This window comes from Colossoma macropomum, unplaced genomic scaffold, assembly GCF_904425465.1.
Source record: "Colossoma macropomum unplaced genomic scaffold, Colossoma_macropomum, whole genome shotgun sequence".
Lineage (NCBI taxonomy): Eukaryota > Metazoa > Chordata > Actinopteri > Characiformes > Serrasalmidae > Colossoma > Colossoma macropomum.
This window is the reverse complement of record NW_023494792.1, coordinates 61,178,748-61,195,814: the sequence shown is the minus strand read 5'-3', so window position 1 is coordinate 61,195,814 and position 17,067 is coordinate 61,178,748. Positions and strand designations below refer to the sequence as shown.

Genomic DNA, 17,067 nt, shown 5'->3' with positions numbered 1-17,067 from the left:
TAAATACATGAACTGAGTAAAAATAACTAGTTACTACCGTCGTCTCATTTCATGTAAGCATTGTTGAAATTCAATTGTAGCTAATATGTAAAAAAGCCTGTTTTGAATTTGTTTTATTTGATGTCAGCTCATTTACATATATCCTATTCAGCTTAAAGCACTTCAGCCCCGCCCATTCACACTGACATTATCAAGACTAAATCAGATTCATAACTCACTCTTTAAGGTACAGTAATGAACACAGCCTGTTTCAGTCTGAGTCATGAAGAGAGGTTTGAAAAAGGTCATGTAGAAATGAATTATGACTTTTAATTTGTTTTTGGTACGTAAACTCTTATAAACGTCAAAGGTGCATGTCAGGGGGAGAGAAAACAACCAAAAAATTAGGATAAGGCCCCTTTACAACCTTTAATATTTAAAGGGTTTCATTCCAAAATGCTGTATATTAAAAACAAGTTTTTAAAAAGATTAACAGCTGGTGAATAATGAAAAACACATTTTTATTTCTCTAATAAAGATGGTATTAATCATTATATGGCATTTAAATTTCTCATATGTGTAAAAGCCACTTCCACATCATATATATTTAAAAATAAAGTAACACGGTTGTTTAAAAGTGGTCTATAATGTGAATAAATGAAACCCTTCAGGCATGACAGTGTTATTATTCAGTGAGTGTAGTGTCTCCACCACAACACAGTTAAGCAAGGACAGTTTCTGGGGTCTGTATTCAAAAATAGTAATAAATGTGCTTATAACTCTTTCTAACCTGGTAACAATACTGTGTAAGCATACTTATAAACTCTTATAATGCCTCATAAGGCTGTAATGATGTACTATAATGAGTTCTTTGTTGACTTGTAAACATGTAGTAACATGTCACTATCCATTATAATGCATTTATACAGACAATGAAGTGGACATAATAATATAGCACCTATAATACTTATTAACATTTAACTTATTAACAGTGTGCACTATAATATATACTGTATATCTTTAATTATTGCAAGTTCAGCTGCGATAGCTTGAAAGGTAAATTGGGTCACTTACTTGAGGCACTCAGTGATGCTTTTTAAATGTTTATAATGTTTTTAGAATTGTTAATAAGTATTATAAGTGCTTTATAATTATGCATAACTCATCCAATTAAAAGGCATTAAAATTGGATAGTGTCACTAGTGTTACTACTTGTTTATAAGTCACACACAAACACACACCCACACACACACTTTCCTAAACCGCTTATCCTACTGGGTCACGGGGGGTGCACAGTAGCATAAGCCCCAGCTGGGAGCCTATCCTAGCTGTCATTGGGCGTAAAGCAGGACACACCAGTTCATCGCATGGCATGTTTATAAGTCACTAAAGAATTAATTATAGAGCCTTATGAAGCATTATAAAGAGTTTATAAATATGATTAATGATACATTGTTACCAATGTTACAAAGCATCACAATACAGGCATCATAGAAAATGTTACCAAAATGATTTCCTGGTTTACATGATGTTTTCACTTGACTGTGGAACAGAAGGAACGTCCAGGCTGTGCAGCTGAGGGGCTCAGTACTCTGCGTTCAGTGGGTAGTCCTTGTGCTTAGAAGCCCTAAATGAAAGGATAAGAGAACCAGTGAGTTTCAAACAGATCAAAAAAGAAACAAAAACACCTACTCTGCTCTCCTTATCAGTACTCGTCTCTAATGCTGGCTCAAATGACATTTTACAGGCTCTGAATGCTCGTCGATATTTTCTAAATGAGTACTTAAAGACTGGTTCTCAAAATCACCCTTAAAAACAGTAATATTAGAAGTATTTTTAGTTCTGACGGAACAGATACGCTTCCATTTTAATCAGTGTTTCAGTCACACCGGCTGCACCAGACATGAATCTCACCTCCATGAAAACACGGATTCTTTCAACCAGTGATGTTTGGTTCACTTGTGTGTGACTGAGGCATAACCTCCCTAGAGATCCAGTCAAATACCCACTGCCACCTTCTACAGCGTTTTAAACTAGATTTAAAATAGTATTTACTAAAATGTGCTGATGCTGGTGTGGTGGTTTCAGAGCAGCTCCTGTGCTGTACTAACACTGTGTGCAGGACAGTCTTCTATGATACAGCTGTAAAACTTCTCTGATTGTGATTTTGTCACAATAAACACATCTACTGTTTGTGGTCTTATAAAACTGTTTAATTAGAAAAGAAAAGAGCTGATATTCCCGCTAGAAGTGGGTACATGACTGAGCTGGAGATAGAGTGGATTGGATGCACGGCAGAGTTTAAATCTATTACTATACGTACATATTTGAGATAGTTCATCACATTTTTCACTGAGCATTTTTCTTATCGCCTGATACGCCGCCGTTCAGAAATGACATAAAAGACTATTTTATTAAAATGACTACATACACTGATCAGCCATAACATTATGACCGTCTCCTTGTTTCTGCGCTCATTGTCCATTTTATCAGCTCCACTTACTATATAGGTGCACTTTGTAGTTCTACAATTACAGACTGTAGTCCAACTGTGCATCTGATCCACTCAGACCAGCACAACACACACTAACACACCACCACCATGTCAGTGTTACTGCAGTGCTGAGAATGATCCACCACCCAAATAGTGCCTGCTCTGTGAGGGTCCATGGGGGTCCTGACCACTGAAGAACAGGGTAAAAGGGGGCTAACAAGGTATGCAGGGAAACAGATGGACTACAGTACGACCCTCTACTGCCAGTGCTTGTCTCTCGACACTGCATGACTGTGTGCTTTATTTTATCCACCTGTTAGCAATGGGTATGGCTGAAATACCTGAACTCAATAATTAGGAGGGATGTCCTAATACTTTTGTCCATATAGTGTGTATACTAAGATAAAGACTACTTGTCTCAGCATTGCTTTGACTCACCAGTCCATTGGAAAAACTCTCCAGTTCCTGTTGAAGCTCAGAATGGTGTTCATATCTTCCTTACTCAGCTTAAAATCAAAGACCTGTATAAAAACACAATATTCACTGCCTGATTTTTTATATGAACAATTACATGCAGTAGCTCAGAGTATACAGTGCAGTACAATCACCTGGAAATTTTCTTTGATTCTCCCTGGATTGGAGGATTTGGGAATAACTGCAACATTCCTCTCAATGTGGAACCGGATTAGGATCTGGTGATAAAGTTCTCAGATTAGCAAGTCATGTGGTCAGAGGCGAGATGGTGATACGACCTTCAGAGTATGTAACGTAAACTGTGTGTGTTTGAGAGACTTTGCCTGAGCTCCTTTTGAAAGCTGATGAAGGACATTGCTTACGGTTACTTCCGTTCAAAAATGACATTCAATCTGAACTTAAAATGAGTGCATGCACACGCGCACTACACCGACAGCTGGTTTGAGGTTAATCAAAGCTATAAAATAAACCACAAAATAAACAACACAAAACACAGCTAGTGTCATACACTGGAATAATATGGTATTTAAAATGTGTTATTTTAGGAAAATAATCACAATCACATCATTCTACCATCCTAAAAAACTAATGCTAACCGTACACTAGAAGACTTTGAAAGACTAAAGTCTGACACTCTCTCACTTCCAGTTTTTAGTCACAGACTATGATTCTGCAAAGACTAGAAATCTTGCAGTGTCACTATTTGCAAGACTGCAACTAGATTACACATCAACACAACATGCAGCGATTCAGCATTGGTGATTGGGTGTTATGAACTAAACCATAAAAAACAAACAAAATAAGAAACCAGTGTAACAGGAAGCAAAAAAAAATGCGTCTTCAATAAGCAGTTCTTAAAGTCCTCCATTTCCTTACAGTAGTCACACACTCAGTGAACCTGAAATATTAAACAGTTTACATTGTTAAGTCAATATGATTATTGGTTTAAAATAGAGCAGATTTAATTTTTTACAGAGATTTCAGGCTCTCACGCATGCATTCTCTCTCTCTCTCTCACGCTGAGAGTATGCGCTTGCCTGCTCGCCCTCTCTCGCTCCCCGGTGCGTCACTATTTGCATGATCCAAGACTTAAAACCTACGATAATATTAAACACGGTTTTGACGAGAAAAAGATTGAGTTAATCCTCTATTGCATGAATTATTACTTAAACATGATAGAAAATGTTTAATGTGTTTTAGTTATTTAAAATTGCTTAAAACATGAAAATATTATTATTATTTTTTTTTAAGCTGGATATTGGGTAAATTGTTGCCATATGGCAACAATGCGCAATTGAACCATAGCACCATAAAATCTAAAAAAAGCACCATAAAATCTAATTTTTCTCTAAAAATATTTTATTGAAAACAAGACCAAACAAATCCAAAAACAAATACGACCCAATAGTTACAAATATTGGAAATTAATACAATTTCAGTATTTGGAATGTATGGTAATAACAACACCATAATAAAAATTCCTGGTCATGTGATGTCATCAAGGACTTGTACTTTCAAAGTAAAAGACCCTTTTTCCACAATAAATAGGAAAACACAAATCTTATATTACTGCTTTTTAGGAAAATTGAGATAAAGTAATTGTTGCCATATGGCAACACCATGCAATAGAGGGTTAAGACAGCCACCCTGACCACCTCACACTAAATGATCGAGATGACGTGAGCGCGACGCAACTCCAGCAAGACTCTCATTATTTAATTCCGACACTGGAAATTTGTCTGCGACAGTGAAATCGCTTGAAAAGTCGTTTGGTATAAGGCCGGCATAAGACATTTTGTTTATCCTTTGCAGTGTCATAATTTTAACACTATAGAGCAGAGGTCACTAATAGGTGGACCGCGGTCCGAGTCCTGACCCAGACGCTGTCCTATGCAGACCTGGACCTATAACTGATAAACTATGGAGAATTATTTAATTTGGACGGGGTGGTCCTGTGTTAATCGGCGTAACATTTCTAGCCTTTATGGTACCGATTTAGCGGCCCGGGAGACTCGCAGACCAATCGCATGCATTGTAAATATCACACGTGACGCTACTCAGCCAATCAGATCTGTGCATTACGATGAGCACTGAGACTCGAGTGAGTGACGCACACACAGGGGAGGGATGAGGCAAGAAACAGCAGTCGGAGAAGAAAGTGAGTCAGAGGGAAGTTATTTCACATGTTGTGATCTGAAAACAGAAAACTGACAATTAATGTTGTTGAAATATGACTGAATTGGACTTTATTTGGTTTGATATTCAGTTGTTGACTGTATAAGATGTTGATATACCTACTAGGCTACTTCAGTAAACAGTATATGGCTCTGAATCATAATGCAGGTTAGACATTATGATGTTCTGGACCTTTGCTTGAGGAAATTTTCTCTAACTGGGCCTTATTGAATTTTAATTAAATACCCCTGCTATAGAGTTTGGTCAGTAGGGGGAGCAGCACGCTCATTGCCTGACTTCAGACTCCTATGAGCACAGCGGTTGGCTCATAAGCCGCTAAATACTATCATTTTGTTGGCTCCCTACTGAAACATCTGCATGAGTTAGGGCGTTTCATGTAAATGATATGTAAATGAGGTGCTGGTAGGCTGGCGCTTGATTTCACGCACTGAAGCTGATGCATTATTTGCGCTCAAATCTCTGCTTGGTTCCACGTCATATAAAGGTTTCATGAATCAGACGCAAATTAATATGCATGCCATTAATGGTCAAATCTGCACTCTTTTAATGAAACTTTGATGAATAAGTGCCACTGAATCCAAGAAGAAAAATTGGATCCCAAATAAATTATATAGAAACATATATATATATATACACACACACACACACACACACACACACACACACAGGTACCTGTGCTGTTGTTTTATTATATTTGTCGGCTATGGCTCTGATCTGTGGGTCCTTCAGGAGGGACAGTTCATCTTCATTCGCCCTGTAAAAGCAGAGCACTCAGCAGAGTTAGGATGCAGGCTGAGATGGGTTCACTTCAGTTCTGCAGTTGTTGATGATTTAAAGATGACAATACCAGTTTTTGTTTTCTGATACTCAGGGTTTCATTTAAGGTGGGATGCAAAGGGAAAAAACACCCCCCCATCTTCTAAAACCACCATCCTTTTATCCATCCATATGTAAGATTTACACACTGCAGGAGTTCTTTGTGTAAAACATCACGTAAATAATATCAGAATCATGTAAATAATAAAATGTGCTTTTATTTTTTCATTGCTGACACTGTGAGGGTTGCCAGGTTTGCGGTTTTCCTGCCAAAATGGGCTAGTTCAAAAATTCAATTCACAGGAGAAAATTGAAGTTTCAGCTTCAGGTTGACGGCTGGAGATTATTGCTGAACCTGGCAACCCTGCACCGCTGTAGAAAACGATGCAGATACTGCAAGAGTTGCAGGCATCCTAGTGGCTTTTTCCAGCAGTATTTTTTATTAATATAAACAAATAAAATAGTGTAATGAAAAATATCATTATTGAAGGCTGAACTGATTGACCTATAAAAAAAAAAGACTGAAATAGCATTTCACAGCTACTGTGAAAGAGGTTAAATAAGTTAAGAGCTCAGTCAGTTTGGCCATGAATTTTAATATTTAATTTTTTAACATTTCTAATCAAGAATTTTTACAAAATTATATTAAATCTTAATTTAATTTTGAATTAAAATACTTTATTAAAATATTTAATCGTATTTAATTATTACTCCAGAATGAGATTTTCTAAGCTTACGCAGTGATTTATTACTGCCAGCAGTGTTGCTGATGTTACGCTCATGTGCAAAATCACTACTCAAAACAGTTCTGAAGGCAGCGCTACCCTGAGGCAGAACAAACGTAATTGGCTCAGAGAACAACCAATTAAAATAACCAATAGGTGGGGCTTATCTTTAGAAACATCTCCAGAGCCGGTTTATGAGGAGCCTGGCCACTTCCTATTTCCCCCGTTATATCAAAAATAGGACTGCTAAACAGCAGAGGGCGCCCACGAGCGAGTCCTCAATGAATGGGAGTAAATGGAGCTCAATGGCTAAAAACGAAAAGTTAAAATAGTTTCTAATCACTGAACCAGAACTTTCCTTTAATTTTAAAAAGTAGAAGCATGTATTTCACTAAAAAAGCAAAGAAATCTCACCTGTATGTTTCCTTTTTATACAGCAAATGGGTTTTGGGCAGCAGAAGGCGGGCCTTACTGCTAGTGAGTGCTGATTGGTTGGCGAGCGCAGCAGCTCATTGGCTGTTCGCGCTCACTGACGTCATGAACATACATGATGCGCCGTTTTAAACTCCTATAACTCGAGTTTGTAAGCTCTTAAAAATATAACAGCGGTGTTAAAATGTTTTATGCTGTTCTGTGTTCAGGAAATGATTGTATTCTTTTACATTAAAAATGTTTAAGTATTTATAAACTATAATTTTACTCAAAGGCTCCATATCAACCCATTCATTTTGGACTCGCTCGGGAGCGCCCTCTAGCGTTTGAGAAACCCGCAAGACATTGCAGAGTGGACATTCTCCTCTCTACAAGTTCTCTGACGTCCCTCTGTTCCTCAGTGCTGCTAATGTGGATTCAGTGCATGAAGGGTATGGAATTCAGTTTCTGGTGTTGTTAGTTTTTCAGGACATTCTTATTACATGTTATTAGTTTCTCAGAAAGCTGCCTGGAAAACTAGCAGCTTCTTCTTTGACTGCTTGCTTGTTAGCAAGCAAAGTAATGTAAGTAGACTAGTAAGAATGCCAGCTATTAAACATGAGCGACAGCAGCTTCTTTACTAACACTGCTTTTATATGTTGGAACTGAGGATGTACCTCTTGCAACAATTGCAGTATTCAGCCACCAAACTTTGCTTGTTTCCATAAATACATCTCCATGTCTTCTCCTAACTCGCTCAAACTGCATCCAAGTCTTCATTAAGGTCTCACAGGTTTGTCAATGTGGTTTAGATCACAGTATGACTCACTGTGAGCTATGAACATGAGTAAAATGCAGTTTTAGGCAAGTGTTGTGCCGAATTCTGACTCGCCTGCAGAATCCGACTCCTCTTCCCCTTCATCACTCAGGCATACGGACACTAGATTTTCGTTATTTCAGGATTGAATCAGATTCATTCCACTTTTTCCCTCCTATAACTGATCTACTGATTACGGCCCAATATCAATGGTATTGGATCGGTACTTGATAATTACATTTCGGTGCACGTCACCCACCCAACCCTGTCCTTATTGTTTCCTACCATGGCCTTTCAGGGGACCCCAGAGGGCTGTACGCAGTCACTGTGATGCCCTTAGAGTGACAGAAGTTGATCACCTTCTCCTGCGTCAGATAGGGATGGCACTCAATCTGGAGCAGGAGATAAAAACTGTATTAATCATTTTATTCATACTTTTCTACTGGAAAACACTAGGCCTTCTTAAACTCTTTTAAAGCAACACTGTGTATAATGTGGGGATTTGGAGACCTCTCTGGTGGAAGTATGTAATTGCACACAACGTGCAGAAGAATATTTTGTAACGTCAGTTGCGCTTCGGACCCCCACAAGCGGCAGAATCTTCAGACCGATGGAAAATGTGCTGTAAATGTTTCTGTAGATGGAACCTTTTTGAAAATGGTTTCATATAGCCCAAAAGGGTTCTTCTATTGTTATGATGTCATACAATGTTTTTCAAAACGGTTCTATGCAGAACCAGCTGTAGCACAAGAAAACGTTAATCATGCAAACGGTTCTGTGAGTTCATAGTTCTATACAGAACCATTTTTGGTAACACTTTCTATGAATGTCACATTTGTAAGCATCTATAAACACATTTATAACATGTTATAATGCATTCATATGGCATTATAAACATGATTATAAACATTTATAAAAATGAATTACACTTTATAGTCATGTTTATTATACATTATGAATTGTTAATATAATGCATTATAAGTAGTGTTAATAACATGTTATACTGCCAGTGCTAAAGAAGTCAGTCCCAGCTTGGAGAGTGTAAAGTAAAAACAAATACCAAGCTAACGGTGGTGAACATTACCTTTCCCACATTGGGTAAAACACTGATGCAGCTCTAGTTTAAACTCTGACATTTGAAGCCTGTAATGTGCTTTACTGTGAATGTTTTAGTGTTTCAGTAAATCCTTCAGTAAATACTTCAACTTGAAGCCTCACTCTGAACACTGGAGGAGGCTTTAGTACAGTACGCTTCACTTTACTTAGAGCGGACAAATACAACTTATGAGCTCTTATAATTTGTTATGATCAGTACTTATGATGTATTATGTTAACAATTCATAATGCATAATAAGCATGGCTATAACGTGTAATGCATTTGTATAAATATTTATAGCCATGTTTATAATGCCTTATGAATACATTATAACATGTTATGAAAGTGTTTATAGATGCTTACAAAGGTGACATTCATAGAAAGTGTTACCCCATTTTCTTTCCTAAAGAACCCTTGAAGATCCATCTCTTTTAAGAGTGTACTTCTTTCAGTTTTGACAAAAATATTACACAGTGCTGCTTTATAAAAGTAAGTATTACAGATTTTAATCGGCTCACCTGGTTGTTGACAGGTTTGTATTTGAGGCCTGGCTTGTTCAGGATGGCTTCAATCTGCTCTCGGTTGAAGTTGGAGATGCCGATGGCCTTGACCAGCCCAGCGTCCACCAACTTCTCCATTTCCTTTATGAACATCATATTAAATCATCCAGATTCACAGAACGTCTTTCAGGGAATACATACGTATGTATTAGTTTAATAAGGCAGTCATTTGTTTCTGTTCCAGAATAGGCTGTTTACATTTAATTACCTCCCATGTGTCCAGAAAGCTGCTGTTATCTGGAATCACTTTGCCCTCAGCATCAAAAGGAAAGAGCTCTTCTCCAGGCTGCAGATTCAAATCCAGCAATCAGTGCTCATTTAATGCTTTTCACATGTTGTACACAGTGTTGGGAGCAGTGAACTACTCACACTAGTACTTTAACTACTTTTACAGTAGTTTGCTGGTATTTCAACTACATTAATATTTGTATAGTGATTCAAGTAGTTACATTTTTTTGCCATTTATTGTGTATTTAACTACTGAAACGACAAACAATTTTGGGCCATAAAAAGCTGACGTTCCTTGCACTTTCCTGTGAATAGTGGGGTATTTTATTTTTGTGGTTTATGTATGATTTGTGAATAAGTTTGGGATTTTTTGCTGGCATGTTTTTTTTTCCTGGATTATATTTTGTTATCATTTTGTATAACGTACATTGTCAATTTGATAATTTTTCACAAAGTAATTTGAACTACTTTAAGTAGCTTAAGTTAACCTAGAATAGTTTGCACAATAGATACAGATGCATACACTGCTGATTTGATATGATATGACTGTATGACTAATATATATATATATATATATATATATATATATATATATATATATATAGTTTTTTGTACTGGTATGAGTGGATCAGACACAGCAGTGCTGCTGGAGTTTTAAACACCTCAGTGTCACTGCTGGACTGAGAGTAGTCCACCAACCAAAACTATCCAGCCAACAGTGTCCTGTGGGCAGCGTCCTGTGACCACTGATGAAGGACTAGAGGATGACCAACACAAACTGTGCAGCAGCATCTGCATCTACATCTCTTCTAGGGTAGCTTTGCTGTAGTTCAGCTTCTTCCAGTGTGAAGTAATGGGACGTTTGCAAAGCTATGCTTTCAAAGTAGCTTCCCTAACACTTGTACTTTATAAATACTATTATTGATTAATATTACCTTAAAGCCCATAGGGAAATGCATCAGATAGAGATCCAGATAGTCCAGCTTTAGGTCACTCAGGGTTTTCTCACAGGCTCCTCTAACCAGAGGTCTCTCATGATACGTGCACCACAGCTGAAAGGATTAAACACGGATAGTGAGACATGGACACAGCCAAGAACTGATGGAACGTCACAGAGGAAGCTCTGCAGTAATCGACTGCATTCCTTGAACAGCAACAGCGATTAGCACTGGGAAAGTGACCGTTAATCTGAGCAGTTTTGAGCAGCCTGTTGTAGTGATGGGGTGGAACTGCCCAGCATTCCTTCCGACTTTGTTTTGGTTGATTTTGTCTACAGTTCATTTCACAGTTCATTTGTTTGAACATACACTCTTAAAATGATGGTTCTTTAAAGAATATGGTTCTATTTATAGAACCATGAACACTGAAAGACCTTTTTGCATGATTAAAGGGTTCATGCATCATTAAAGGCTCTTCAGATTGGTGGAGAATGTGCTGTGGATGGTCCCTTTTTGAAAAGGGTTCTATATAGCACCTAAAAGGGTTTGATGTCAAACCTATATCTGAAGAACGCTTCAACAATGCAAGGAACCCTTTCATCATGCAAAGGGTTCTTTGAGTATACATGGTTCTATATACACACTTAAAAAAGGTGCTTCTCTTTAAGGTTCTATACAGGACCATGTCAACGTGTAAATGGTTCTTTGCATCATTAAAGGCTCTTCAGGTTGATGGACAATGTGCTGTGGATGGTTCTATATAGAACCTTTTTTGAAAATGGTTCTATATAGCACCAAAAACATCAAGCCTGTAACAGTAGAAGAACCCTTTCCAAAAAGGTTCTATATAGAACCATATAAAACAAATTCTCCATCAATCTGAAGAACATTTCAACGATGCAAAGAACGCTTTCATTATGCTAAAGGTTCTTTGAGTATACATGGGTCTATACACACTTAAAAAAGGTGGTTCTCTTTAAGGGTTCTATATAGGACCATGTCTATGTGTAAATGGTTCTTTGCATCATCAAAGTGTTATTTAGATTGATGGAGAATGTGCTATACATGGTTCTATATAGAATCTTTTTGAAAAGGGTTCTATATAGCACCAAAAAGAGTTTTTCTATTGTATACAAGTTTGACATCATAACAATAGGAGAACCGTTTGGGTGCTATATAGAACCATCTATAGCACATTCACCAACTATCCGAAGAATCTTTTTGTAGTGCAAAGAACCCTTTAATCATGCAAAGGGTTTTTTGAGTGTTCATGGTTCTATATAGAACCATTTTCTTTACTAAAGAAAGTTTAAAGAATCCTTGTTTTTTAAGAGAGTAGAACCAATTTTGAATTTGAACGTTTTTACTTCTCACTTTGCCACAAACAGAAAATGGACACTTTTAAGATCACATTTGACCAACAGCTGATTTGGTCAGACTCTGAAGATGAGACGACACTAAATTTCCAAACTGTCATCACCACTGAGCAGCTTTTCAGTCGGCAGCTGTGACAGAAGAACAGCTAAACAACCTGGAATCAGCCAGAAATGAACCCAACACCATTCGCCAAACTAAATGGGCTGTAAGATGCTTTACAGACTGGCTGGAACAAAACAACATTAATACTGATCTGGCAAAAAATTACAAAACTGAGCTAAACCTGATATTGCAGCAGTTTTATGGCTCAGTCTGATTTGGTCAGACTCTGAAGATCAGACTACACGTTTGGCGAATGGTGTTGGGTTCATTTCTGGCTGATTCCAGGTTGTTAAACTGTTCTTCTGTCACAGCTGCCAACCGAAAAGCTGCTCAGTGTTGATGACAGTTTGGGAATTTAGTGTAAGGAGCTGGAGAACGAACTGCCAGCTGTGCAGCGAGTGGGCGGAGCTCGTTACTCCGACGTAGCAACAAGCTGCTTGTTAAGGAACTATAATTTGGTGAAGGAACTGCGAACATTAAAACATATTAAACGCCGCGTTCACGGCCCAGTTTATTAATTTATTACTTTATTTATTTAACTGTTGTATAAAAGCAATAGAACACTCGAGGAGTGTGTTATCGCCAATAACATCACGGCTGTGATGATCTACGGCGACCAAATCACAGCCGTGATGTTATTTCGCGATAACACACTCCCTCTGTGTTCTACTGCTTATATATTTGGTAACTGCTGTAGTGTGGTGTTCAGTTCATGGTGTGATTAATAAACAGTACTACGTTGTTTTTTCATAACTGCGCTCTGAACCACGCTCAAGCACTTCTTATCATTTACATCTATGGCATTTAGCAGATGCTCTTCTCCAGAGTGACTTACAAAGTGCTTCGTTGTCCATTCAGAGTCTTCTGACTGGGATTTGTTTTTCTGCTGGTAATGGAGGCTCTGAATTTGAATTATCTTTGACTTAGACATTGTTAGTAACAAGGCTGTGTTGTTGAAACTAGTGTTTCATTCTAATTCCAGGTGTGAAGACCTGAGGGTCCACAGACAGTTCTGGGTTCACATTAGAGCACATATGAGCTTTGCATTGCACAAAACAGTACGAATACAGTAAACAGTAGATTGCTGAGGAAACAATTAATAATCACACCTCAAAGCCAATAGCAGCAAAACATTGGGGCAGTCATGGGCTGGAGGTTAGGGAACCAGCCTTGTGACCGGAATGTCGCTGGTTTGATCCCTTGAGCCGACAGTACGTGACTGAAGTGCCCTTGAGCAAGACACCTGACCCCCAACTGCTCCCCAGGCATCGTGGATAGGGCTGCCCACTGCTCTGGGCAGGTGTGCTCACTGCCCCCTAGTGTGTGTGTTCACTAGTGTGTTATGTGGTGTTTCATTGCATGGATGGGTCAAAATGCGCTGAAATTTCCCCGTTGTGGGACTAATAAGGGTCACTTAATCTTATAAATTCTGCAGGTCGTCAGTGACTTGCCAGTTTTTTAAAACACTACACTGTGCTTTTGTGTTGCGCCCACCTTACTGACGATGAAGAGCTCCTCTCTTTTAACCACTCCTTGGTCAATCATGGCACGGACGCCGGCCCCAACCTCCTTCTCGTTCTCATAGACATGAGCCCCATCGATGTGACGGTAGCCAGTCAGGATGGCTGCCTTCACGGCTTCTGTGACCTGTCCTCGGGACGACTGTGGAGAAACACCACTGACACTTTAACACTGTGAGCCACGTAGTTCTAAACTACCACTACACTCTTAAAAAAGATGGTTCTTCAAGGGTACTTTAGTAAAGACAATGGTCCTATATAGAACCATGAACACTTAAAGAACCCTTTGCATGATTAAAAGGTTCTTCACATTGATGGAGAAGGTGTTTGACATGGTGCTATATAGAACCCTTTTCAAAAAGGTTCTATATAGAACCATTCAAAGGGTTCTTTGTATGGTGAAATAGTTCCTCAGGTTGGAGAATGTGTTGTATGTTTCTATTTATTTCTATATCGTCTATATAGCACTAAAAAGGGTTCTGCTATTGTTATGATGTCAAGATTGTAACAATAGAGGAAACTTTTTGGTGCTATGTAGAACCCTTTTCAGAAAGGTTCTATATAATACACTCTTCATCAAACAATCAGGAACAATTTTACCATGCAAAGACCCATTTAAGTATGCAAATGGTTCTTTTAGTGTTCATGGTTCAATGAAGAACCACTGTCTTCAGTAAAGAACCCTTGAAGAACCATTTTTTTTTCATTTAGAGTGTTTAATGTTGTCGGTGCTCTGACATACTGAATTCAACATTTGTATGAGTTTAAACATTTAGTGGTTTTATGTGAAACGCTCTGTTCTACACTCTTTAAAAAGGTCCTTCAAAAGTCTCTTAGTAAAGAAATGGTTCTATATAGAACCATGAACACTCAAATAACACTGTGCATGATTAAAGGTTCTCTGCTTTGCAAAATGGTCCTTCAGACTGATGGAGAGTGTGTTGTATATGGTTCTATATACCACCAGAAAGGGTTCTGCTATTGTTATGATGTCAAGACTGTAACAACAGAGGAAACTTTTTGGTGCTATCTAGAACCCTTTTCAAAAATGTACAGCACATTCTCCATCAATCTGAGGAACCATTTCCCCATGCAAAGAACCCTTTAAGCATGTGAATAGTTTTTTGAGTGTTCATGGTTCTGTATAAAACCACTGACTTTACTAAAGAACCCCATCTTTTTTAAGAGTGTTGTCAGTGCTCTGCACACTGAATTCAACATTCTACACTCTTAAAAAAGATCCATCAAGGGTTTCTTCGTAAAGAAAATGGTTCTATATAGAACCATGAACACTCAAATAACGCTTTGCATGATTAAAGGGTTCTCTGCATTGTGAAAGGGTTCTTCAGATTGATGGAGAACATGTTGTATATGGCTCTATATAGCACCAAAAAGGGTTCTTCTATTAAGTTACATGCCTGACATCATAACAATAGAAGGTGCTATATAACAAGTGTTCATGGTTCTATATAGAACCTGATTCTTTACTCAAGAACCCTTGAAGAACCATCTTCTTTAAGATTGTAGAGAACTTACTTGCATTTATTCTAATATGTGGTGATTTTACCAACAAAAACAAACCTACTGCCAAGATAAATAGCTTTAAATAATCTGCTTATGTGCCTAAGACCTGCACAGTGCTGTGTTTCTGCTGCTGAATAAATACATTCAAACAACAATAACTAGAAGTTTGAAGTCTCTTACCTTCCATGTCCCCAGACCCACAACAGGCATCCGTGCTCCGGTGCTGAGAGTGAGAGCAGATTCCATGATGAGGCAGTTTCTTTGACTTAGATGTACTAAGCAGTGAAGTGGGTTCCACCAGCAGTTTCCCTGCTTTTTCACAGGCAGCTCCCCAGACAAAAGGCCAGTGTCAGGATTTGATTGGTCATGTCTGAAGTCCACCCAACAGCCGCTGAAGCTTGGAGCTAAGGAGGAGGAGTTAGTAGCCAGTCTAACAGAAGCTTGCACTCAAAAAACAGTCTGGCCTTCGATGAGCATATTACCAATATTACCAGAACAGCTCTCCTCCACCTTCATAACATCGCTAAATAAAGAACTGCACTGTCGCTACAGGACGCAGAAACGTTAGTCCACGCCTTTATCACGTCCAGGTTAGATTACTGTAACGCTCTGCTTTCTGGCTGTTCCAGCCAAAACCTTAACAAGCTTCAGTTAGTCCAGAACGCTGCAGCCAGAGTTCTCAGCAAAACCAGGACATTTAGACCACATTAGCCCGACTTTGTGTACCTTACATTGGCAGTTAAATTCCGCATTGAGTACAAAATTCTTCTGCTGACGTATAAAGCTCTGAACGGCCTTGCTCCTCAGTACCTCAGTGACCTTATTTCCTACTATCAACCGACACGCCCACTTAGATCACAAGGTGCTGCTCATTATTAGTACCCAGAATAAATAACGTTACGTCAGGGGGAGGAGCCTTTTCATACAAAGCCCCCCAGCTTTGGAATAGCCTACCAGTCAGTGTTCGGGACTCAGACACAGCCTCAGTTTTTAAGTCTAAGCTAAAAACTTACCTGTTTAGTCGAGCCTTTGGTTAATTTGTTTTCCTAACTATGTCCCTCTTATCCCCCCTACCCCCCCCCCTCTTCCCCCCTCCCCCTCTTTTTCCCTGAGCTGAGCGGCTGCCTGTCCTAAGAGGGTCTGATGTGAGATGCGGCCGGTGCTCTGCACAGTGGTGTTAAACTGTATCCACTTCTACTGTTTTGTGTCTGTGCTGTTATCCGGTGTCGACCAGAGGAGGATGGGTTCCCCTATTTGAGTCTGGTTCCTCTCAAGGTTTCTTCCTCCTGTTGAGGGAGTTTTTCCTTGCCACTGTCGCCGAGGCTTGCTCACTGGGGGACCCGGATTCTTTGTAAAGCTGCTTTGTGACAACATCTGTTGTAAAAGGCGCTATAGAAATAAATTTGACTTGACTTGACTTTTTGCCCTTTCATGTACATTATAGGTACAAAGGTGGTAGAACTGTTAATGTGAAGACTTTTAAGAAGTAAACTCATCAACAAAGCATCATAAATGCATGAATAAAACGGCTGAAGTAACTGTATGAAAGGAGTGATTTGTTGAGTGACCATACCTAGCATGATGTCCACATCCTAAAAACATCCTTATATAACCCAGCATATTAAAACGCCCATACCAGAAATTACCCATCTCTATGGATATATATATATATATATATATATATATATATATATATATATATATAAACATATATGTGTATACAATATATGTTATGTTTTAAATGTTTCAATAGAAAGCTACTCTTTATAGCTACCTGAATACGAGTGGGTCAGTGCATCTAACCTAACAG

The 17,067-nt window shown here is 38.6% G+C and overlaps 1 protein-coding gene across 1 annotated transcript; it reads right to left on the bottom strand.

Moving 5' to 3' along the window:
* Positions 1–383: 383 nt before the first annotated feature.
* Positions 384–16,073, bottom strand: akr1b1.1 (aldo-keto reductase family 1, member B1 (aldose reductase), tandem duplicate 1). The gene is made up of 10 exons (XM_036577747.1): positions 15,438–16,073; positions 13,708–13,875; positions 10,732–10,848; positions 9,777–9,854; positions 9,527–9,649; positions 8,198–8,304; positions 5,816–5,897; positions 3,082–3,165; positions 2,912–2,994; positions 384–1,606 (listed from the first exon to the last, which is right to left on the bottom strand). Exons 1-10 carry the CDS (start codon positions 15,501–15,503, stop codon positions 1,564–1,566), a joined length of 951 nt encoding a protein of 316 aa, XP_036433640.1. The 5' UTR covers positions 15,504–16,073; the 3' UTR covers positions 384–1,563.
* Positions 16,074–17,067: the final 994 nt, after the last annotated feature.